The sequence below is a fragment of the Mytilus trossulus genome, chromosome 14 (genome assembly GCF_036588685.1).
Source record: "Mytilus trossulus isolate FHL-02 chromosome 14, PNRI_Mtr1.1.1.hap1, whole genome shotgun sequence".
Taxonomy (NCBI): domain Eukaryota; kingdom Metazoa; phylum Mollusca; class Bivalvia; order Mytilida; family Mytilidae; genus Mytilus; species Mytilus trossulus.
Window position 1 is genome coordinate 69,882,799 of NC_086386.1, and position 21,360 is coordinate 69,904,158.

The window sequence follows — 21,360 nt, forward strand, 5'->3', positions numbered from 1 at the left end:
CTAAAATAGGCCTTATAAATGCAATATAAAGTCTTTCCAGAGACTGTCTATCAATCTTATGTTTTAAATATCTCATAATATTAATATTTATATTATATAAAGAAAAGAAGAATCATTACCTGTTCTAAACAGAAATTTTGAAAAACATACCCGGTTCTAGACACCCTCACAAAATGTCTACCCTGTTCTAACTCGTATAAAGTAGATGATGTTCTAGACTAGATTATAGACTTATCTTAAACAGTTAGATACGTGTTCCAGTTCTAGACATATATAAATATAGGAAGTACCACCACCCCCACCCCGGCCCCAGGAACACAAACTGCATGATATCTCGAGCTCGTTAATTAACATCTATGACTATGTCACACGCATGCACAGAAACATAAAAAAAAATGAATCTCTCCGAAATAGAAGAAACGCATTTTTATCATATTTGCAAACACTGTCAATAATATAAATCAAACATTGTTTATTCGGCAATCGTTTGTGTGAAAAAGAAAGTTATTCCAAATATATATAAACCTAGGTTTATGACCTACGCAACTGCTAGGATTTGTAAATCTAGCTATAATAATCCCTTGATTAATATAAGCTGCAGAATGTTTTGACCTGTTCGTCAGTCGAACCGCCTGTCCGTCCGTCATTATCTAACATTAGTCCAACATTAGTCCGAAATTACCCTGACGTCCAACGTACGGCTGTTTTGCAAGACAAGCTGGGGCGATGGGTCCAACATATAAATTGACAACGATCGACACGAATTATTCTCAGTTTTAAAAAAAAAAAAATCGTATAGACTTGACATGCAGAAATACCTTTAGGTTAAAAAATTTGCGAAGAGAGCAATGTGGGAGCATATAAAACATGTTTTATTTATCTAAATACAATTCGAAACATAACATTTTATTCCAGATTTAGATTTCTTCAGAGATTTTCAGATTTTTTAGAATTTGTTAGGCCTATAGGTTTTAAGAATACAGAACGCCTACCTATTTAATGGGATTTCATACCAAAGCCAATATATATTCTAACCTAGTGTAGGTCTTTTGTTAATTTCTGATTAGTCATTTCCGAAGATAGAGAATCCTTTTTTGAATTATTTGGAACCGGCCATATATAGGTGGTCATATGTAGGCCTACTTGCTGACAAGACTTTCTGGCCCTCTCCCTTTTTCAAAATCCGTTAGTTTTCGTTTTCTATTAATTTCAGCTATGTTCGCGTTTTTCTGTATTATACGAAAATAAATGTACTACAAATAACTTGTATTGAAAAAGGGGGAAGGCAAAATAAAATTGTCCTGTCTTCTAGTACCTATGTATATCATGAAACATATTCTTATTAATTTAATTTAGCACGTATACATATATATATAGGTGCCGAGCATGAATTAATCACGAATCAAACTATAATTTATATTCAGGGATAAAACTATTTTTAATAATCAAGCGATTCCGTATTCCATTCATTTCCATTCCACCATTCATCTTAAATTACGTGTTTTGTGACGTCATAACGCCTTAACAACAAAATGGCTACTTTGGCAAAATATTGGTAGTTTGATTTATGCAAATATGATTATTAAACACCACAAAGGAAAATGATTAGGGCATTTAGACGATTTACCATTGCACGAAAAATCTGGTCAAAGGATGATGCTCCTGAGACCGAGGAAACAGAAAATAATGAGCCGGGCAGCCCTAAAACGCCAGCCTTAAAAAATAAATGGGGAACAGCTGTCAAAAATGTGGTAAGCCTAAATATGACGGCGTAGTTCAACATTGGTGTCAATTTAAAGCATTTATTAATTAAGATAAAAGTGTAAATTACATCAAATGAAATAAAAGTTAAGTATAATAGTTCCAAAAAAACTTATTAACATCTACATTGACATTTGTTAGTTGAACTGTCAAGCTCAAGACCAATACTCACCGCTTTCGGTGGGCGCAAGAAATACTAGCAAAGGTAATTTTGTAGCACCAAAAATATACAAGCAAGTATTATATAAAGTGTGATAGAAAGGGAAAAATATAATAATAAAGCAAAAAAATAAAAGTACTATTAAAGGGGGAAGGGGGAGAGTACCAATTTGCTTTTCGTCGTTCCGGCTAAACCAATCCGGCTTCCGTAGTGATACCAGGGAAATAATCCCCACCGACACAAACCTAGTCCTCTATTTGACTCAGTGACCTGCTTACAAATGGGAAACTGCACAATTGATATTTACTTTTTCAATAATACAATTACTGAAAAAAATATTACTGGCCTAGCTAGCAATTTGGACCAAGGTAGATTGAATATTATAAAATAAGGAGAGGTTATGATTGCCAATGACAACTATGTTGGAAGGAATATAGGAGTGTCCTTTGCAGTAAGGCGCCAAACTGTCATTTTCGGCTACCTTTAGCGTGAAATTGGTTAACATGTTACCGTGATTCGTCAACATATCTGTAATCGTGATTCGTCAGAGGTCTCAACGTTTACGGTTATTTTTGGAAAAAAATTAACGTGATTCGTCAAAATCAGTCGAATTTTTTATCGTCTAAAAGAACATTTTTAATACCGCAATGAACCAAAAACTATCGCTAACGTCATTTGACAAGATTTTTAGCGTTATTCGTCATGAAGGTACCTCCATTACGGCCCTCAACTATTCCTTTACTGGCATTTGATTTAGATACGGCCTTCAAGAATGAAAAAAATTTTAACCATAAAGTGGGCTATAAGTATAAAATATACTAGTCTCCGACATGACAAAATGGAAGTGATAAATACATGTAATTTAAAAAAAAAAAAGAAGCGGCATTAAACCTAATTTGTAAACAGAAATAGTAACGAAAAGGGAATATGACGGACAGCTACCAACATAAACCAATGACTAAAAGGTAAAAGTCAAAAAGAACAAAAATATCTACCAACTTTCACTGAATGATACATTATTTGTCGATTATACGTTCTAGATTTAGAAAAAAACCCAGTTCTAATAAAATTGAGAATGAAAATCAAATGGGGAATGTGTCAAAGCGACAATAACCCGACCATAGAGCAGACAACAGCGAAGGCCACCAATGGGTCTTCAATGTTACGAGAAACTATCGCTGGCCCATGACTTTTATAGATAAGAAGATTTTGTATTATTGCGACAACACTCTGAATCTGAAAATATATGTATGCATTGGTCCAATAATTTCCTGAACATTAAAAAACTGGTTGCATATAACTTCAAACAACTTGGAGAAAAACAAAAAGGAAAAGGAAAAGTTTTTGAAATCTTTTTTATGCGTCAAAAAGTAAGTGAGAGCATTCATAATTTTGATCATGTGAGAAAGAACAACTATTACTAATATCATTTGATGAACCATATTACTTTTATTATGGATGTTGTCATTGAAATCTTGTCAGATTGAATAATTTTCATAAAAAAATATTTGGTTTATATTTTACTGCTTATGCTTTTAATTTTTTTTCAGAATCGGAGACAATCGGTAAGTACAAACTTTTTAAAATTTATAATTTCAGATGTTTAGAATACTGATTTGATTATTAAATTCAGAACAAGTGTCCACATCTGTATTTTATTCATAGTTTGTCAATTTTTTTAATTTGAGCATACGGTCGGTACGGCTTTAAACAATAAGCAATATTCATACAGTATTGTCCGCTATAAAAATCCGACGTTTGAATGATGTGTCTTATCAAGTTTAAAAAAGATCACCAGACGTCAGAACAATCTTCAACTAGCTTAAGCAAGCCCCCCCCCCCCCCCCCAAAAAAAAAAGTTCAATAATTGAAACAAGAAACACACAAAGGTTTTTAGTCTGCTGATGTTAAATTTGAAAAGACAAAACACATTCACATTCATTTTTTGTTTTGTTTTGAAATGACATGTTTATAACAAAATATGCAGAAGATATCATCCTTCCTGATCTTACCACAAAACAGGAGGCTGCTCATATTCGTCTTAATTAGTTTGTAAAAAAAATCATGAAAAAAACCATACATGTAGACCAATTGGCCGTTTCAGAATCGAAAGGTCTATGGGTAATTTCGTTGGTCGTACACCAAATTGAAAATAACGTCACGACATTTGTTGAATTTTCATTGTTTTCAACGCTTTCAACCAATCACGACGTTTTGGTGTACACTTTTGAAAATATTACCCAGAATTCATTAGATTCTGAAACAGCGAATTAATCACATCAATTGCACTGTCCATAATTCTATATTTATCGGAGGAAAGTTTAAAACATTATTTTTATTATTTACAGTTAAGAAGAAAGAGTGAAGTCGTAGAGAAAGATCCGTTTCTAGATAAATTTACAGTAACTGGAAGAGCATTTGAGAAAGACGAAGATGACAATTTTGAATGTTCTAAATTATTTACCAAAAAGTAAATGTATTAATTGTTTTTAATGAGTTTATTAAGACACTACCAATTTATGGTGGCGCTGCTTGCAAGTGCTATAACTAGTTGGTTTTAAAATTAAATTGTAATCATGGATCTATATGATGGTGACTGCCATTTTATATGAATGCTTCTTTCCGTTTGATAAGGTTTATTTATAAAAAAAAATAATCTTCTTTGATATATTTTCTTGATATTCAATTTCTGCTTCTTGTTTTTTTTAATATATGCACTATTATCTAACTTATACAAGACAAGAACCAAATGATTGGTGCCATTGGCATAGCAGGACTTCTTAAAGAGTACTCCATTAGTGTAACTAATCGAGGGCGGCTAGTTATTTATGAATAGAGAAAGCACCACTTCAGTAACTTGCATCTGCCGTTATTTGATCGAATCAAACACAATGCCTCATGATTAACCCTGACGTCAGATTTTATGTTAGCTGCATGTCTAACCCCTACTCTATCAAGCATTGAACTCGATTGATTTGAATTTTTTTATACAGTTGAAATGAATTATTATGCCGTGGACAACAACTAATAGAAGTGTGATATTTTGATATTGTAACTTGCTGTAGATGTTGATAAATACTAGCATTTTGATATTGTAACTTGCCGTAGACGTTGATACATACTAGAATTTTGATATTGTAACTTGCCGTAGACTTTGATAAATACTAGAATGTTGATATTGTAACTTGCCGTAGACGTTGATAAATACTAAAATGTTGATATTGTAACTTGCCGTAGACATTGATAAATACTATCATTTTGATATTGTAACTTGCCGTAGACGTTGATAAATTAGAATTTTGATATTGTAACTTGCCGTAGACTTTGATAAATACTAGAATGTTGATATTGTAACTTGCTGTAGATGTTGATAAATACTAGCATTTTGATATTGTAACTTGCCGTAGACGTTGAAACATACTAGAATTTTGATATTGTAACTTGCCGTAGACTTTGATAAATACTAGAATGTTGATATTGTAACTTGCCGTAGACTTTGATAAATACTAGAATGTTGATATTGTAACTTGCCGTAGACATTGATAAATACTATCATTTTGATATTGTAACTTGCCGTAGACGTTGATAAATACTAGCATTTTGATATTGCAACTTGCCGTAGACGTTGATAAATACTAGAATTTTGATATTGTAACTTGCCGTAGGCGTTGATAAATACTAGCACTTTGATATTGTAACTTGCCGTAGACGTTGATAAATACTAGCATTTTGATATTGTAACTTGCCGTAGACGTTGATAAATACTAGCATTTTGATATTGTAACTTGCTGTAGACGTTGATAAATACTAGCATTTTGATATTGCAACTTGCCGTAGACGTTGATACATACTAGAATTTTGATATTGTAACTTGCCGTAGACGTTGATAAATACTAGCATTTTAATATTGCAACTTGCCATAGACGTTGATACATACTAGCATTTTGATATTGTAACTTGCCGTAGACGTTGATAGATACTAGCATTTTGATATTGCAACTTGCCGTAGACGTTGATAGATACTAGCATTTTGATATTGCAATTTGCCGTAGACGTTGATAAATACTAGCATTTTGATATTGCAACTTGCCGTAGACGTTGATAGATACTAGCATTTTGATATTGCAATTTGCCGTAGACGTTGATAAATACTAGCATTTTGATATTGCAACTTGCCGTAAAATTTTGATATTGAAACTTGCCGTTGACGTTGATAAATACTAGCATTTTGATATTGCAACTTGCCGTAGACGTTGATAGATACTAGCATTTTGATATTGAAACTTGCCGTTGACGTTGATAAATACTAGCATTTTGATATTGCAACTTGCCGTAGACGTTGATAGATACTAGCATTTTGATATTGAAACTTGCCGTTGACGTTGATACATACTAGCAATTTGATATTGTAACTTGCCGTAGACGTTGATAAATACTAGCATTTTGATATTGCAACTTGCAGTAGACGTTGATAAATACTAGCATTTTGATATTGCAACTTGCCGTAGACATTGATACATACTAGAATTTTGATATTGCAACTTGCCGTAGACGTTGATAAATACTAGCATTTTGATATTGTAACTTGCCGTAGACGTTGATAAATACTAGCATTTTGATATTGCAACTTGCAGTAGACGTTGATAAATACTAGCATTTTGATATTGCAACTTGCCGTAGACATTGATACATACTAGAATTTTGATATTGCAACTTGCCGTTGACGTTGATACATACTAGCATTTTGATATTGTAACTTGCCGTAGACGTTGATAAATACTAGCATTTTGATATTGCAACTTGTAGTAGACGTTGATAAATACTAGCATTTTGATATTGCAACTTGCCGTAGACGTTGATACATACTAGAATTTTATATTGTAACTTACCGTAGACGTTGATACATACTAGCATTTTGATATTGCAACTTGCCGTAGACGTTGATACATACTAGCATTTTGATATTGTAACTTGCCGTAGACGTTGATGAATACTAGCATTTTGATATTGCAACTTGCCGTAGACGTTGATACATACTAGAATTTTGATATTGCAACTTGCCGTAGACGTTGATAAATACTAGCATTTTGATATTGCAACTTGCCGTAGACGTTGATAGATACTAGCATTTTGATATTGCAATTTGCCGTAGACGTTGATAAATACTAGCATTTTGATATTGCAACTTGCCGTAGACGTTGATAAATACTAGCATTTTGATATTGCAACTTGCCGTAGATGTTGATAGATACTAGCATTTTGATATTGAAACTTGCCGTTGACGTTGATAAATACTAGCATTTTGATATTGCAACTTGCCGTAGACGTTGATAGATACTAGCATTTTGATATTGAAACTTGCCGTTGACGTTGATAAATACTAGCATTTTGATATTGCAACTTGCCGTAGACGTTGATAGATACTAGCATTTTGATATTGAAACTTGCCGTTGACGTTGATAAATACTAGCATTTTGATATTGTAACTTGCCGTAGACGTTGATAAATACTAGCATTTTGATATTGCAACTTGCAGTAGACGTTGATAAATACTAGCATTTTGATATTGCAACTTGCCGTAGACGTTGATACATACTAGAATTTTGATATTGCAACTTGCCGTAGACGTTGATACATACTACCATTTTGATATTGTAACTTGCCGTAGACGTTGATAAATACTAGCATTTTGATATTGCAACTTGCAGTAGACGTTGATAAATACTAGCATTTTGATATTGCAACTTGCCGTAGACGTTGATACATACTAGAATTTTGATATTGTAACTTACAGTAGACGTTCGATTGATTGTACTAGAATTTTTGATATTTTGATTTTTTAATTTTAGATATTTCTATTTTTAGATATTGGAAGGAGCTGGTTTTTGACCCTGCTGATTTCCCGTATTATTATTGGTCGATGTTGGTTGCATCGATCATCATGTACAACATTGTGTTCATCATCCTGAGAATAACCTTTCACGATCAAGTCGAGTCTCCACACAATATGCCAATCTGGTTCGTCTTCGATTATATCTCAGACTTCTTCTATCTTTGTGATATGTTTGCCAAAAGCAGAATCGGTTAGTACTTACCATACAATCATATAGTGGTAGCATAAGTATATGGATATTGTTCAGTGACAGATTCAGGGGGTGGTTTCCGGGGTTGAAAGCCCCTTTTTTAGCCTTCGATTATATCTCAGAATTCTTCTATCTTTGTGATGTTTGTCAAAGGCAGAATCGGTTAATACTTATTATAGCAATAGCAATCGTTTCGATCATTAGTCCTGGAGTTCTCTGACGTCTGACAGCTTTTTTAAAGGCTTATCGGGCCCAAAAACTAGTCCTCGAAAAAGACCGTCATATGTCAGAGCAATCTTTGACTAATTGAACATGTATGTACTTATAAGTTAGAAATAATGCGTAAAGTAAGCTATAAATGTCCCGGTATGAAAAAAAACCGTAAAGCAATTCATCAGAGATATGCAACGACCTAATACATACTTCAAAAATGAACGAAAATTATTTATTTAGCGTCTTTTGGTGTTGTAGGCGGCAATGGTATATGACACGACTATCATAGTTGTCGGGATCATTAGTAGCAGGCCTCGGAAGTCGGTCAACGGGATGTTTTTTTGCATTCGTCTCAATTTTTGGCAACACCCAGCCCGCAGTGATTGAATTTTTATAAAACATTATTAAAATAAAAAGTGTCAGCTTCCCTCTGACTATGAATTATTACCTTTATTGTAAATTCTTTACAGATTACGTGAAACAAACCCAAATAAGTTTGTTATGAAACACACGTGTACACAACGACACCAATGTAGAGTTATAATTTGACCAAAATTTACCACTTTTATTTTTAGCCAGACGATTGACCAATGAGAAACCAGTATAAAATTACACGCGGACTGGGTGTTGCCAAAAATTGAGACGAATGCAAAAAAACATCCCGTTGACCGACTTCTGAGGCCTGCTACTAATGATCCAGACAACAATGATAGTCGTGTCATGTACCATTGTGTAGATAAATCAATTTAGATTTACGGCATATAAAGTTTAAGTAGGGTTGACAACCGAGAAAATAAACAAAATAACGGGAATTTGGGACTGGGTGTCATTATTCAAAAATTTAGTTAAGTACCTTGTGTTATATTAAGGTATATAGAATTTTTTTATTGAGACAAGTGCCTGTGATTATTAGTCATTGTACGGCCCTAAACGGTAAGCAAAATGTATACCATGTAGTCAGCTAAGAAAGGCTCAGACATGAAAAAATGTAATAATTAAAATTCAAATAATAAAAAACAATGGCCTGATATTACAGTCAGCAATCAACGAAAAAATATCCCAACAATTACAGATCTATACAGAATTAAAGACACCCGGCAGTATACATGTATATATCAGTCATAGGACAAACTCAAAAATTGTCCTATCATTTCAACTAAAATCGATATTTTTTAAACAAAACGTTACCAAGTAGCTCCGTTACTGATTATTTCAAAACTAATAGGATATCAATACTAAAAGATTTAATTAGAGTGTCAATATTTTGAGTTTGAATGCTGTGGTTAATTTGTATTTATTTTATTTTTTAGATTTTAAATTTCTATTCTCAATTTATATACTAAAAATCTTAATGAAGACCAGCAAGATAGCAAAACTCTATATAAATCGCTATTTTGCGGGAACCGGCAAAATAGCGCCATGGAGGCTATTATGCCGGAGCCGGAATAATAGCCACTGCCTAAATAAATATATGAATATTAAGCCGAATATATTTAAGTTATAACTTATATCTACGTTTACTTCTTTTTCAGGGTTTCTTGAGAGTGGTCTCTTGGTGAAAGATGTTGGTCGCCTGACCAACGTATACTTGAAGTCTTGGATGTTCAAGGTCGACATAATAGCCATCTTACCAACCGACTTTTTTTATTTTCTACAACGAAATACAGCCTTTCGTTTAAACAGAATTATCAAAATTTGGAGAATGAGGGAGTTTTTTGGCTTGGCTCAGACTCATACAAACTTTCCCAATCTTTTTGGTGTTGCTCAGTTGATTTTATACATTATCATCATTATACACTGGAACGCCTGTTTTTACTTCGCAATAAGCCGTTATCTTGGGTTCGGAAGCGATGGTTGGGTTTACCCTGATCCAACCACCGAAGATTTCGGGGATTTCTTTAAGCAGTATGTAACCAGTTTTTACTGGTCTTGCTTGACGTTGACTACAATCGGGGACACGGCTTATCCGGAAACAGTCATATCCTATTGTTTCTGTATAGTCGACTCACTGGTTGGTGTGTTGATTTTTGCTACTATTTTTGGAAACGTTGGTGCGTTGATTAACGGAATGGATGCCGCAAGAACGGAATATCAGGCCAAGGTAGATTCAGTGAAGAGATACATGGAATTAAGAGGTGTGTTCGGAGAACTACAAGTACGTGTCATCAAATGGTTCGATTACACGTGGAACAACAAACAGTCGTTTGATGACAAAGAGGTACTATTTTACCTTCCCGATAAACTACGCGCCGAAATTTCGGTGCACGTTCATTTAGGGACATTAAGACGAGTCGCAATTTTCCAGGACAGCGAGCCAGGATTGCTTGTCGAACTTGTGTTGAAACTTCGTTTACAGGTCTTTAGCCCTGGTGATTATATATGTCGTAAAGGAGACATCGGAAAAGACATGTATATTGTAAAACGCGGGAAATTACAAGTTGTGTCAGACGATGGAAAGGTAATTTTTGTTACACTTAGCGATGGTTCCGTCTTCGGCGAAATCAGCGTTCTTAATATCTCTGGAAACAAGACCGGAAATCGTCGAACGGCAAGCGTGCGCAGTGTTGGTTATTCAGATTTGTTTTTGTTGTCGAAAAGGGATCTATGGGATGCTTTAGAAGAATACCCAGAAGCCAGGAAGAATCTTATGCACAAGGGTCAACAACTCCTTCGTAAAGACAACCTTCTCGACGAGGATGCCGCCAGAAAAGAGGAGAGACGTCTACAGAATCTAGACAAGAGGATTGAACTAATTCATGACGCAGTTGATGACCTGCAATGTAACGTCAAAAGACTGGCTAAACAAATACAAAATCAGCAGAACCCAGGCCTTCTACAAGCGAAATCTAAGTCACGTATCGAAGTCATGCCTACACCACTAGAGCAACCGAAGTCTAAATCACGTATTGAGGTGATGCCTAAACCACAAGAGCAACCGAAAGAAGATGCTAAAGACCAACCAAAAGTTGCCGCACCGAAAGAGGAATATAAAGACCCACCAAAAGCACCTGCTCTGAAAGAGGAAAGTAAAAAAGAACCAGAAACAAAACCAGAAGACAGCGAAAAGTAGAACATACAAAAAGAGTTTCGTAAAAACAATGCAAAACACAATTTTCTAGAACTGACATTTTCAGTGTTTCAAATTTACGTTGAAGTTAGTATGACTGTAAAACTGAAATGTGGAATGGCTGCGTTACATGGGGGGTGGTGTATGATTGTTTGGATTTAGAACTTCAATAATATGTATTATTGTTATTTATCATATTTTGTTATTATGTAAATTGTTAGTAAGAAGTAAAAGTGGACACACACTACTAAGTTTAATTTCAAAACTATGATGGGTTTTCTTATTGGTTTGTTACATGTATGATTAAGATTTGAGAATGTTGTGATTGTTTGGGGGAAAACCTGTGAAAAAGAGTTGAAAATTGACGATATATTTATCAAAATTTATTTATTGAGCGTTTTTGTGGATTTGATTTTCGTTATGTTGTATTTTATAATCTGTTAATGTTACTAGATTAGGTCTAAATACGGGTGCCACGTGTGGAGAATGATTTGCTTACCCCTCATGAGAACCTGATATTAGTACGTCCGTTTTTGGTTGGGTTCGTGTTGCTCGGTATTTAGTTTTCTATGCCATATTTAGTGGACTGTTGTTTGTCTTTTGGCCTTTTTAAAAACAATTACCCCTAGACTGAGACTTAACACTACAGGGTCCTGTCCCTCCCTTTAAACATTAGGATATGTGGTAAAATTATTGCCAATGAAATGATTATCTATCAAAGTTAAAATGAAGTGAATTTAAGCAATAATAGGCCGCGGCCTTCAACAATGAGAAAAACACAAAGCGTACAATTGGTTATACAAGGCTCCGGCACGAAGCTTGTTTTAGTAGGTCAGGTCTAAATACAAATGTAAACTGAAAGTTTATAACAATATCAAATATCCTAATCAGTCATTACTGGAAAACACAAAGGATATACGGTATCAATCTATGATCAAATTCAAAATAGTAAAGGAAAGGCCCTTTCATTGTGGTTCACAGTAAAGCCGTCAACACGGAGAAACCAAATTCGCCTCACTGCAAGTTTTAGAAGGCACCTAGCACTGGTTTGAGTGGAATCCTTTGCAAAAAATTTGTGCCCGGTAAAAAATACATACTGGAATTTGAAGAATATGAAATGGTCCAAAGAACTAGGATGTAAACGTGCCGTATGGTGGCGGTAGAATGCTTCCCTGTACCTGTAGTTATAGATAGTTATAACAGATGTGGTATGAGTGACAATGAGACAACTCTACATTAAAGTAACAATTTTTAAAAGTAAACCATTATATTCTTACAGTTAGTTTTTTTTACTTGTGAGAGAGCTGTCTTAAGCTGTGTGGATGCAGTAGAATGTTTCTCCATGCCTATAGTCTGCATTTATACATTAACAGTTTTTTGGTTGCTGTTTTTTTTTTGCATGTGAGAGAGCTGTCATTAATTATTTTATATATAAAAAAAAGAAAATGTGGTATGATTGCCAATGAGACAACTGTCCACAAGAGACCAAAAAGGACACGGACATTAACAACTATAGGTCACCGTACCGGTCTTCAAAAATGAGAAAAACACAGACCGCATAGTCGGCTATAAAATGCCCCGATATAACAATGTAAAAAAATCCAAACGAGAAAATAAAACGACCTTATTTATATAAAAATATGAACGAAAAACAAATATGTAACACATAAACAAACGACAAACACTGAACTACAGGCTCCTGACTTTGGACAGTCACATACATAAATAATTTGGCGTTAAACATGTAAGCGGGTCATTTTGGAGCCTTTTATTTGACTATGCGGTATGGGCTTTGCTCATTGTTGAAAGCCGTAACTAAGGTTACAGATCGATGTTAATTTCTGTGTCAATTGTTCTCCAGCGCAGAATGTTTTCATAAACAATCATATCACATCGCATCTTCTTATTTTACAAACACGCTACAAGAGATGACAAAAAAGCAGATCACTATAATATTCTATAAAATCACAAAACAAAATTTTCATTATTATATTTAATTCATTATACGCAAAGCTAACACCGGGTCTACCCATGGGTAAACATACAGGCAAATCCAACTCTGCAGCACAAATAATCTTTCTTCTGCCAGACGATAAAAAGAATAAAAGTTTTAACAATTATCTCTTTATGATCGATTATCGTTTTTTTTTTTTTAATTTAAACGATATGAGTAGATAAGACTTTTTAATTACCATATTTCTTTCGTTTTCATTGTCTTTTTAAAAGACAAGTTCGTGTTAGATAAGCAAATATGAGAAGAAAGAATATTGTTCTTAAACAAATATGCATCAACTATAGTAAAACTGAATTATAAACGATAACAAATCGAGTATACTAGACCTTAAATTTATTCGATTGATATTGTCCTAGATAAAAACCACAGGAGGATTGAGAGGGGTCCCAGGGTGCAACTCATGTTGTGGGTAGTTTTGATTAATTATATAAGGGGACCTCTGAAATATGACTAGAGTGGGCCTCTTTTTAGACAGTCAGTGAGTCCTCTTTTGAAAAATATCTGGATCCGCCACTGAAAAATAGAGACAACACACTTGTTCAAAGAAACTACTTTTTTGACATATATATAATACATAGTATTAGTCACAAGATTTAACAGGTAGTATACGTACTAGCAAAGATTTTCAAGAACTAACTAGTGGCACATCAAAATCATTTTAAAATTGCATCAAAGATTGCTTTCGACTTTAAATACAAATAATAAAAAAAAAAACAATGAAGGAAATCTGGAAAAAAAAACACAGAACTACACATGAAAACTCTCATCAACAATTGGCCTGTTCCTTAATGGATTTCAAACTGATAAAATCATAAATGATTTATATACTAAGGCATGTAGTCTTCAAAACCTATCAAAAGCCAAGTTTATGCAAGAAACCAGTTAACATTAACCAAAACATAAAATCGTAGTATTAGTCCAGTCAAACTAAGATTTAGCCTCAAACTAATTCCAACAGAAAATGTTTAAATTCTAATCTATGGCATTTTGCCCTCTATATACACCGAAAAAAGTCCCGTAAAATCTAACTTGAGGAAAACTGCAAATCAGCATTTTTAATTTCCTATCAGAATTAACATTGGAAGGGGAGATAACTCTTGCAAAAATGAGTCTTTTTTTGGTCAGTTTTGGTTGTTTTTCTTGAAATTTATGTAAAGTATGATACTTTGATGGGGTAATAATTTGGACTAAATCATACAATCTTCTGCTCATGAAATGTACAAAACCGAAGTGTTATGGGTAGCTTTATTTTTTTCATGCATTTTTCATTAAAGAAATCGCAAATATGAAGATTTGTGATCATTTTGAAAAAAATAATATGAAAATTTGGTATTGTTTATATCTGTATATTAAATTTTTTCAGCAACTTACTAATCTAAAGAAACTTTAAACCACAAAAAGAAGAATACATGCTGAATTATTTTTATTAAATTTGAGAGATTCTTTACCTTGACATAATGAAAAATTGAATAAGTGGTCAACTAATGAATTTTTCGAAATCTAGATTACAGATATGAAAACACCTTTAGAGTTGTTTTTCACACCCTAAAGACCGCTAAAAAAATCAGGAATCATTACATTCTGATGAATAGAAGTGGTAAATTAATAATATTGTATCAATTTTAATTGATATTTCTGCCTTTCATCTCCCTTTTCAATTCAAATCTCCATAGTTTTAAATGGGGATTTTTTATAGTCTTCCTCAAGTTAAGTTTTTATATGGGACTTTTTTCTGTGTATATTTGAGGTATAATGCTGAAGATTAAACTTTAAATTTCTTCTGTTGCAAATACTTTCGGGTTAGGGTCTAAATTATGCTAGATTGACTGGACTATATATCAAAAATTATGTTTTTCTCAAAAAGTATACATTAAAATTTCAAATAAGAAAAAACATGTATGCATTTGGTAACATCTGAATACAAAAAAAAACCAAGCGAGATTTTAAGAAACTAGTAAGTATATGGTTAATAAAAGTGATTGGTTAGCTTTAAAACTACAAGCATATAAGTCGCATTCCGGAATATTCGACCTTTTATCATTTTGCAAATCCTTTCAATAAATCCATTGGCAATGGGAAAACAATGGTTGAATTCCTCTCTGCTGCTATGCTGTTCAACGTCTGCAAATAACGGAGCTGAATGGCGGCTGGTGATTGTGCCATGATGTCGGCTGCTTCCTTTAGCGCACGTGAGGCACGTTGTTCACCCTCGGCTGCAAGAACCTGTTAAAAAATAAAGAAATTTAATGAAAAAAAATACAAATGTAAAGGCTGCTGTTGCTAAAAAAATTAGTTAACAATGAAATGTTTGAAAGCATATAAACTTAAACAGCTAAAATGCTTCTATCCACCATCCAAAATTGTCTCTAAACAACTTTGCCAAAGAGAAATGCAATCTTAGTACAAGTTGAATTTACGAATTCAAAATCAATTTACAAAGTAGACTTATACCTAAGATCTGACAGAATTATCGCATTAAATATAATTCATGCATACCTTAGCACGTGCTTCCCTTGAAGCTTCTGCCTCGGCGGCCATTGCTCTCTGGAGTTGTACTGGAAGTCTCACATCTTTACTATTAATCACAAAAAATAGATCGTTCAAATATCATAGAAAATATGCAAGTGAAATAAATAGCAATTCAGACAAAACAGCACTCAAAATGTATACAGTATTTACCTAATACTTATTTTAGATAAATTTGATATTGATAGTTTACAGAATTTTTGCATTTATTATTCTTTTGATAAATTCTCATAATTTGTTATTTAATGTGACAAAATTCCTTACGCAAAACATACTTTTATGTCATATAGTAAAATTTCAGTTGCAGAAATGCAATAAATTTGATAATTATGAAATATTTATCTATCCAGATAAACTGATAAAACAAAAATAAGCCAGAACTTACATTTCGACTCTTTCTACCTTGATTCCCCAGGGATCTGTCGATTCATCCAAAATGTGCTGAAATTTAAATTTATAAGAAGTCACATTCACATTTTTAGTTTCTTATACCCTAAGAGGAGAAAACATATAATTCAAATTTGCAGGTGACATGAATCGATCAACATAGCTTTGTTTGGAAAAACCATTCGGAATTTAGGTCCGCAATGATCTTCAACTTCGTACTTTATTTGGCTTGTTTCGAATTTTTATTCGAGCGTTACTGACGAGTCTTTGGTAAACGAAACGCGCATTTGGCGTACACAATTGTAATTCTGGTATAAAGAATGAGGTAATGCCAACTTTTGATACCGCGGGATGGACTGTTGATTGTCATAGTATTCATATTAGGGACAGGTGATACATGCATGACAAACGATGCATTCCGTTTAAAATTAAAAATACCATTTGCAAAGATTTTTCAAACAATTGCGTTTTTTCACCCCATATCCCCAAAACAACAGAAAAAATACAACCAAAACAGCAATTGAAGAATCAGAAGGGACATGCTGACAACACACTGTACATGATGTTAACACGTTATAGATATTATTAATATAATAAACGGTACCAATTGTCTTACACCAGATGCGCATTTCGACAAATTATGTCTCTTCAGTGATGCTCATGGCAAAAATATTTGAAATCCAAAGCTTATATAAAAAATAAAGAGCTATAATTCAAAAGGTCCAAAAAGTTTAGCCAAATCCGTGAAAGAAAGAAGAGCTTTGCATGAGGGAGATACATTTCTTAATTTATAATAATACCTGCATTTGAGCAGCAATAGAATCTCGGTCAGTTAGAATTTCAGACATGTTTTTAGTTCCGAGAACATTTCTGAGAGTGGTAGCTGCCAACAACCTTGTAGAACTGTCGGCGTTTTCTACGTTACACACAGACATTGTAGGGTCGAAAATGCGGCTGTAGATTACAGCGTCTACGGCTACTGTAACGGAATCTTTCGTCAAAATCTGCAAATGAACACGTTAAATAAATCAAACCAATTGAGGAACAATAAAGGGGCGGTTTCGTAGGTTAGTGAATGTACTTCTTGTTGGTACAAATGTAATTTACAGTAATTCTGAAATTCGTTTTTTAACAGCTGATTATATTCCTGTCTATCAGAAAACTACTGGGTTACTGCTTTATATTCTTTCTCAGTTTTCAACAAAATTGTAAAAAAGGGGTAAAGTTGTCATTGAAGGAGATCACAAAATCGCGACTTTTTACAACTTTCACAGAGAGTTGCGGACTGCACTGGCGTACGCAGTGGCGGATCCAGAGGGGGGGTTCCGGGGGTTCGCACCCCCCTTTATTTTGGCCGATCAATGCATTTGTATCGGGACATATGTTTTGCACCCCCCTTTGACCTGGGATAGCACCCCCCTTTGGAAAATTCCTGCATTTGCCCCTGCGTACGTGTAGCTTGGTGTGTAAGAACCAAGCACGACATTGCATGAAAATTTTGTTAATGGCATTTGTCACAACTCGCCAGTTTCCGTGCCTTCTTAGAAAACGAGGAGCAGGTTCAACCTAAAATTGACGATTGTTGTTTAGGGATGAAATACCAGCTTACCTCCTGAGGCGGAACATCATAGGACACGGTTCGAAGATCGACCTTTTTGAACTCATCAAGACATGGTAATATAAAGAACATTCCTGCAAAAATGTTAAAAAAAAATTCTGCTTTTTAAAAATCAAAATATATTGTGGTATTATTTTTTGGTAAAACAACTATTTATTACATTTACAGTATATCTTTTCCAATATTCTGGAAAGACAGTAGATATCTTATTGTATAATTTATCAAGTAGATAAAAGTAGTTACCACAAATATTGTATGGACATCAACGGTCTTTGCAAAGTACATAAATAGTGCAAAACTTACAACGGTTGGTTGACTGTGGGATAACATTATGACTAAATCAACAACAACCACCCATTTCAACAACCCTTCTGTTGAAGGTGAATTCAAATTTTTTATAATCTTACCTGGACCTTTGGCTCCTCCAGGAAGTACGCGTCCAAGTCGAAAAATGACAGCTCTCTCGTATTCTTGCACGATCTAAAACAATAAAATACGTCTGATTATCCCATACATGCAGCAACACAAAAAAAACTTCAAAAAGTGCATGCATCGCAAATCAATTTGATTAATGATACCCATTTATCAATAAAATTAAGATACAAATTTAATCTTTTTTCCTTAGATCATATTTCTTGATCATGAATCATAAAGCATGTATTTTATTAACTTTTCATGAATTGTGTGTCTAAAATTTAGTCCACCTACATAAATAAATGTAAACTTCAGAAAACTGAGTCAATCCTGCAAAAAAAAAATATTATCTCTTCAAAGTTAACATCATTCAGATATTAATATCTCTTTTGCCTTAAACTGAGACTACAGTAACAGTTGTCTCAGCCTTAAACAAGGTTCGTCAGTTATATGAATTTCTATGACTCGAGCAATCGTATGTCGGTCATTTCCGCCTTTGTCGGAAGTAGCCGAGTAGTGACGCGTAATTTTGTACTTGATGCTGCTTACCTTTATCGTCATGCAGAGTGAAAATGGGAAAAATAAAGCAACTAGAACATATGATAGTCCCATTAAAATGCATCCACAGCACCCTATCCCACTGTCATTTCCTTGACTAGTGTCTGAATGTTTAACTGAAATGACATTAGTATGTGGTTATGATCTTTAATAAATATATCTTTATTGCAAAATTACACCCATGAGGGTCAAGCAATACAATGAAACAATAATAGAACCACAGTTATTCGCTTAAAGTTCATTTTTTCATTTTAAAAAATAGTATATCTGATTACAGAGTAAACACTTCCATAATGGTGTCAGACAACTAATTGAGAACTTAATGTTGCCCTACTCTGACACAAAACAGTGATATCGGTGTCATTGATTACATACACTATAACCAACAAACTCACGGAAATGAAACTCTTGGTATAATAGAGATATATTTTTAATCATCCTGAGCCTAAACTTACTTGTCTCTGAGTTTGCATTAAAAATTGAGGCTAAAAACGCACCATGATATACAAATTTAAGATTTCTAGAAAACCAGGGGATATTTTTTTATGAGTACTTGTCTTTCGAGAGGCAGTTTTTTCTTATAAGACTTTAAAGATGGGTTGACATTTGGAAGGGTAAGCATATAACTCTCTACATTTGACACCCGTTGTAAAATTTCAGCATTAAAAACAAAAAAGCAAGTCATATACTATAAATTGTTGAATCAAATACATTAAATAAAGGTAAATGTTAAAGTAAATCATTCTGTTCGTCAACATTAGACCTGTACACACAGTTACACACCGTATTATCTACCCAATCATACATGGGTACACTACAGTATTTGATGTTTAAATTTAAAGTACTATCTTATTGTATTAAATTATCATACAGGGGTTAAAAACTAATTATGAACAAAAACATTAAGTGACTTTTATAAGTTGATAGTCTCCGTACAATTATCCCCCCTAAAAATATAGCACATTTGTTGGTCAGTATTTTTAATTATTGTGTATACTGTTGGTTTGTTTTTTATCCTTTCCTAATTTTTACATTGCGGTGTCAGTTTATTTTCGAATTGTGACTTTGAATGTCCTTTTGGTATCTTTTGCCTCTCCTTAGTAAAAGTGTTTGGTTTACGAATTGCAAAAAAAGACGGCACTATAAATTCGTTTGTCTGTTTACAGTATTAAAGCGCAATTAAACATGTGTACATTAGGTAGGGTTAAAACGTAAAACATTTCCAAATTGAAATTGCGGCTTGCAAAACATTCTAAATACGCTTAATTTAAGAACAATGTTAAAATCGAGTACTTGTGGGAAATCTGTGCACAATGGAAATGTCTGCTTTACAAAATTACGCTCCCCAAGTGACAGATGTCTATAGCTTTCTTTAGCATGGACATTTATGATCAATTGTTTATTTGTTTGGATGCTTGGTTTCTATGTATCTAAAACAAAGTGTGTCTGAGAAAAAATATCAATCGTGTAACGCTTTATCTTACTTTTCCACAGTTGTTTTGTTTTGTTGTTGTCTGTTGTTTTGTTTTTTTGCAGAACCATCTTAATATCTATTAATAAGTAAATAATCATCAAAGATATGTATCTTGTTTATATACTACCCTATAGTAACTTAGGCATATCACACCTCAGTTATCCAACAGTATAGAGGAGGTTCTAAATCCTCACTACTCCTAATACTAAATCAACCATCACTTTTGAAATAATGTTTTGAAATTGAATTAGTCTTACTCTTACCTCTGTTTCCGTCCATGTTTTGCGTCAAAATTATTCCAGTAACGGATTTGTCTTTTGTAAAATAACGTCACGGGTAGAAACAAATAATTCCGAATCGGGCTTGTTTAATTATCTAGCTTATTTGTTATATAATATAGTTTTTAAGAAAGACGATGTATTCCCGTGACGTCACAAACAGCACATGATCAACTTCGACGACGTTATTTCGAAATTAGCAAAGAATTAATTACGAAATAGGATCTTGACCTAGCTGCCAACACAAGTATGCAATACACATACAGGTAAAAACCTATATGCGAGACAGGTAAAAATAGAATAATATAGTCCTTGAAAGTTCAAAATGTATTTACACAAACCTACTTAGTATGTGCAAGTAGTTATCCGAGTTACAAAATAACTACGAAAAAATAAATATAAAAGAGGGACGAAAGATACCAAAGGTACAGTCAAACTCATAATTCTAAAACAAACTGACAACGCCATGGCTAAGAATGAAAAAAGACAAACAGACAAACAATATAACACATGACACAACATAGAAAACTAAAGAATAAACAACACGAACCCCACAAATAACTAGGGGTGATCTTAGGTGCTCCGGAAGGGTAAGCAGATCCTGCTCCACATGTGGCACCCGTCGTGTTGCTTATGTGATAATAAATCCGGTAAATAGTCTAATTCGGTAGGTCACATTCATGAAAGGAAAGGAAAGATAAGATGACAAGGTATACTACAACAGTGCTATCTGAGAATTGCATTGACCGTATATTTATTTGTAATATACAGTCACTGGCCGTATATCGCCTTGCTTAAGAAGTTGGC

General features: G+C 33.7%; 2 protein-coding genes across 2 annotated transcripts; one reads left to right on the forward strand and one right to left on the reverse strand.

Annotated features, from left to right (window-relative positions):
- The first annotated feature begins 1,494 nt into the window (after positions 1 to 1,494).
- Positions 1,495 to 11,528, forward strand: LOC134695979 (cyclic nucleotide-gated cation channel alpha-3-like). The gene is made up of 5 exons (XM_063557486.1): positions 1,495 to 1,751; positions 3,472 to 3,486; positions 4,270 to 4,391; positions 7,787 to 8,004; positions 9,750 to 11,528. Exons 1-5 carry the CDS (start codon positions 1,602 to 1,604, stop codon positions 11,285 to 11,287), a joined length of 2,043 nt encoding a protein of 680 aa, XP_063413556.1. The 5' UTR covers positions 1,495 to 1,601; the 3' UTR covers positions 11,288 to 11,528.
- A 1,760-nt stretch (positions 11,529 to 13,288) lies between these two features.
- On the reverse strand, positions 13,289 to 20,809 carry LOC134697257 (stomatin-2-like). The gene is made up of 8 exons (XM_063559414.1): positions 20,539 to 20,809; positions 18,793 to 18,917; positions 18,237 to 18,309; positions 17,821 to 17,903; positions 17,012 to 17,215; positions 16,210 to 16,265; positions 15,795 to 15,873; positions 13,289 to 15,521 (listed from the first exon to the last, which is right to left on the reverse strand). Exons 1-8 carry the CDS (start codon positions 20,552 to 20,554, stop codon positions 15,336 to 15,338), a joined length of 822 nt encoding a protein of 273 aa, XP_063415484.1. The 5' UTR covers positions 20,555 to 20,809; the 3' UTR covers positions 13,289 to 15,335.
- Positions 20,810 to 21,360: the final 551 nt, after the last annotated feature.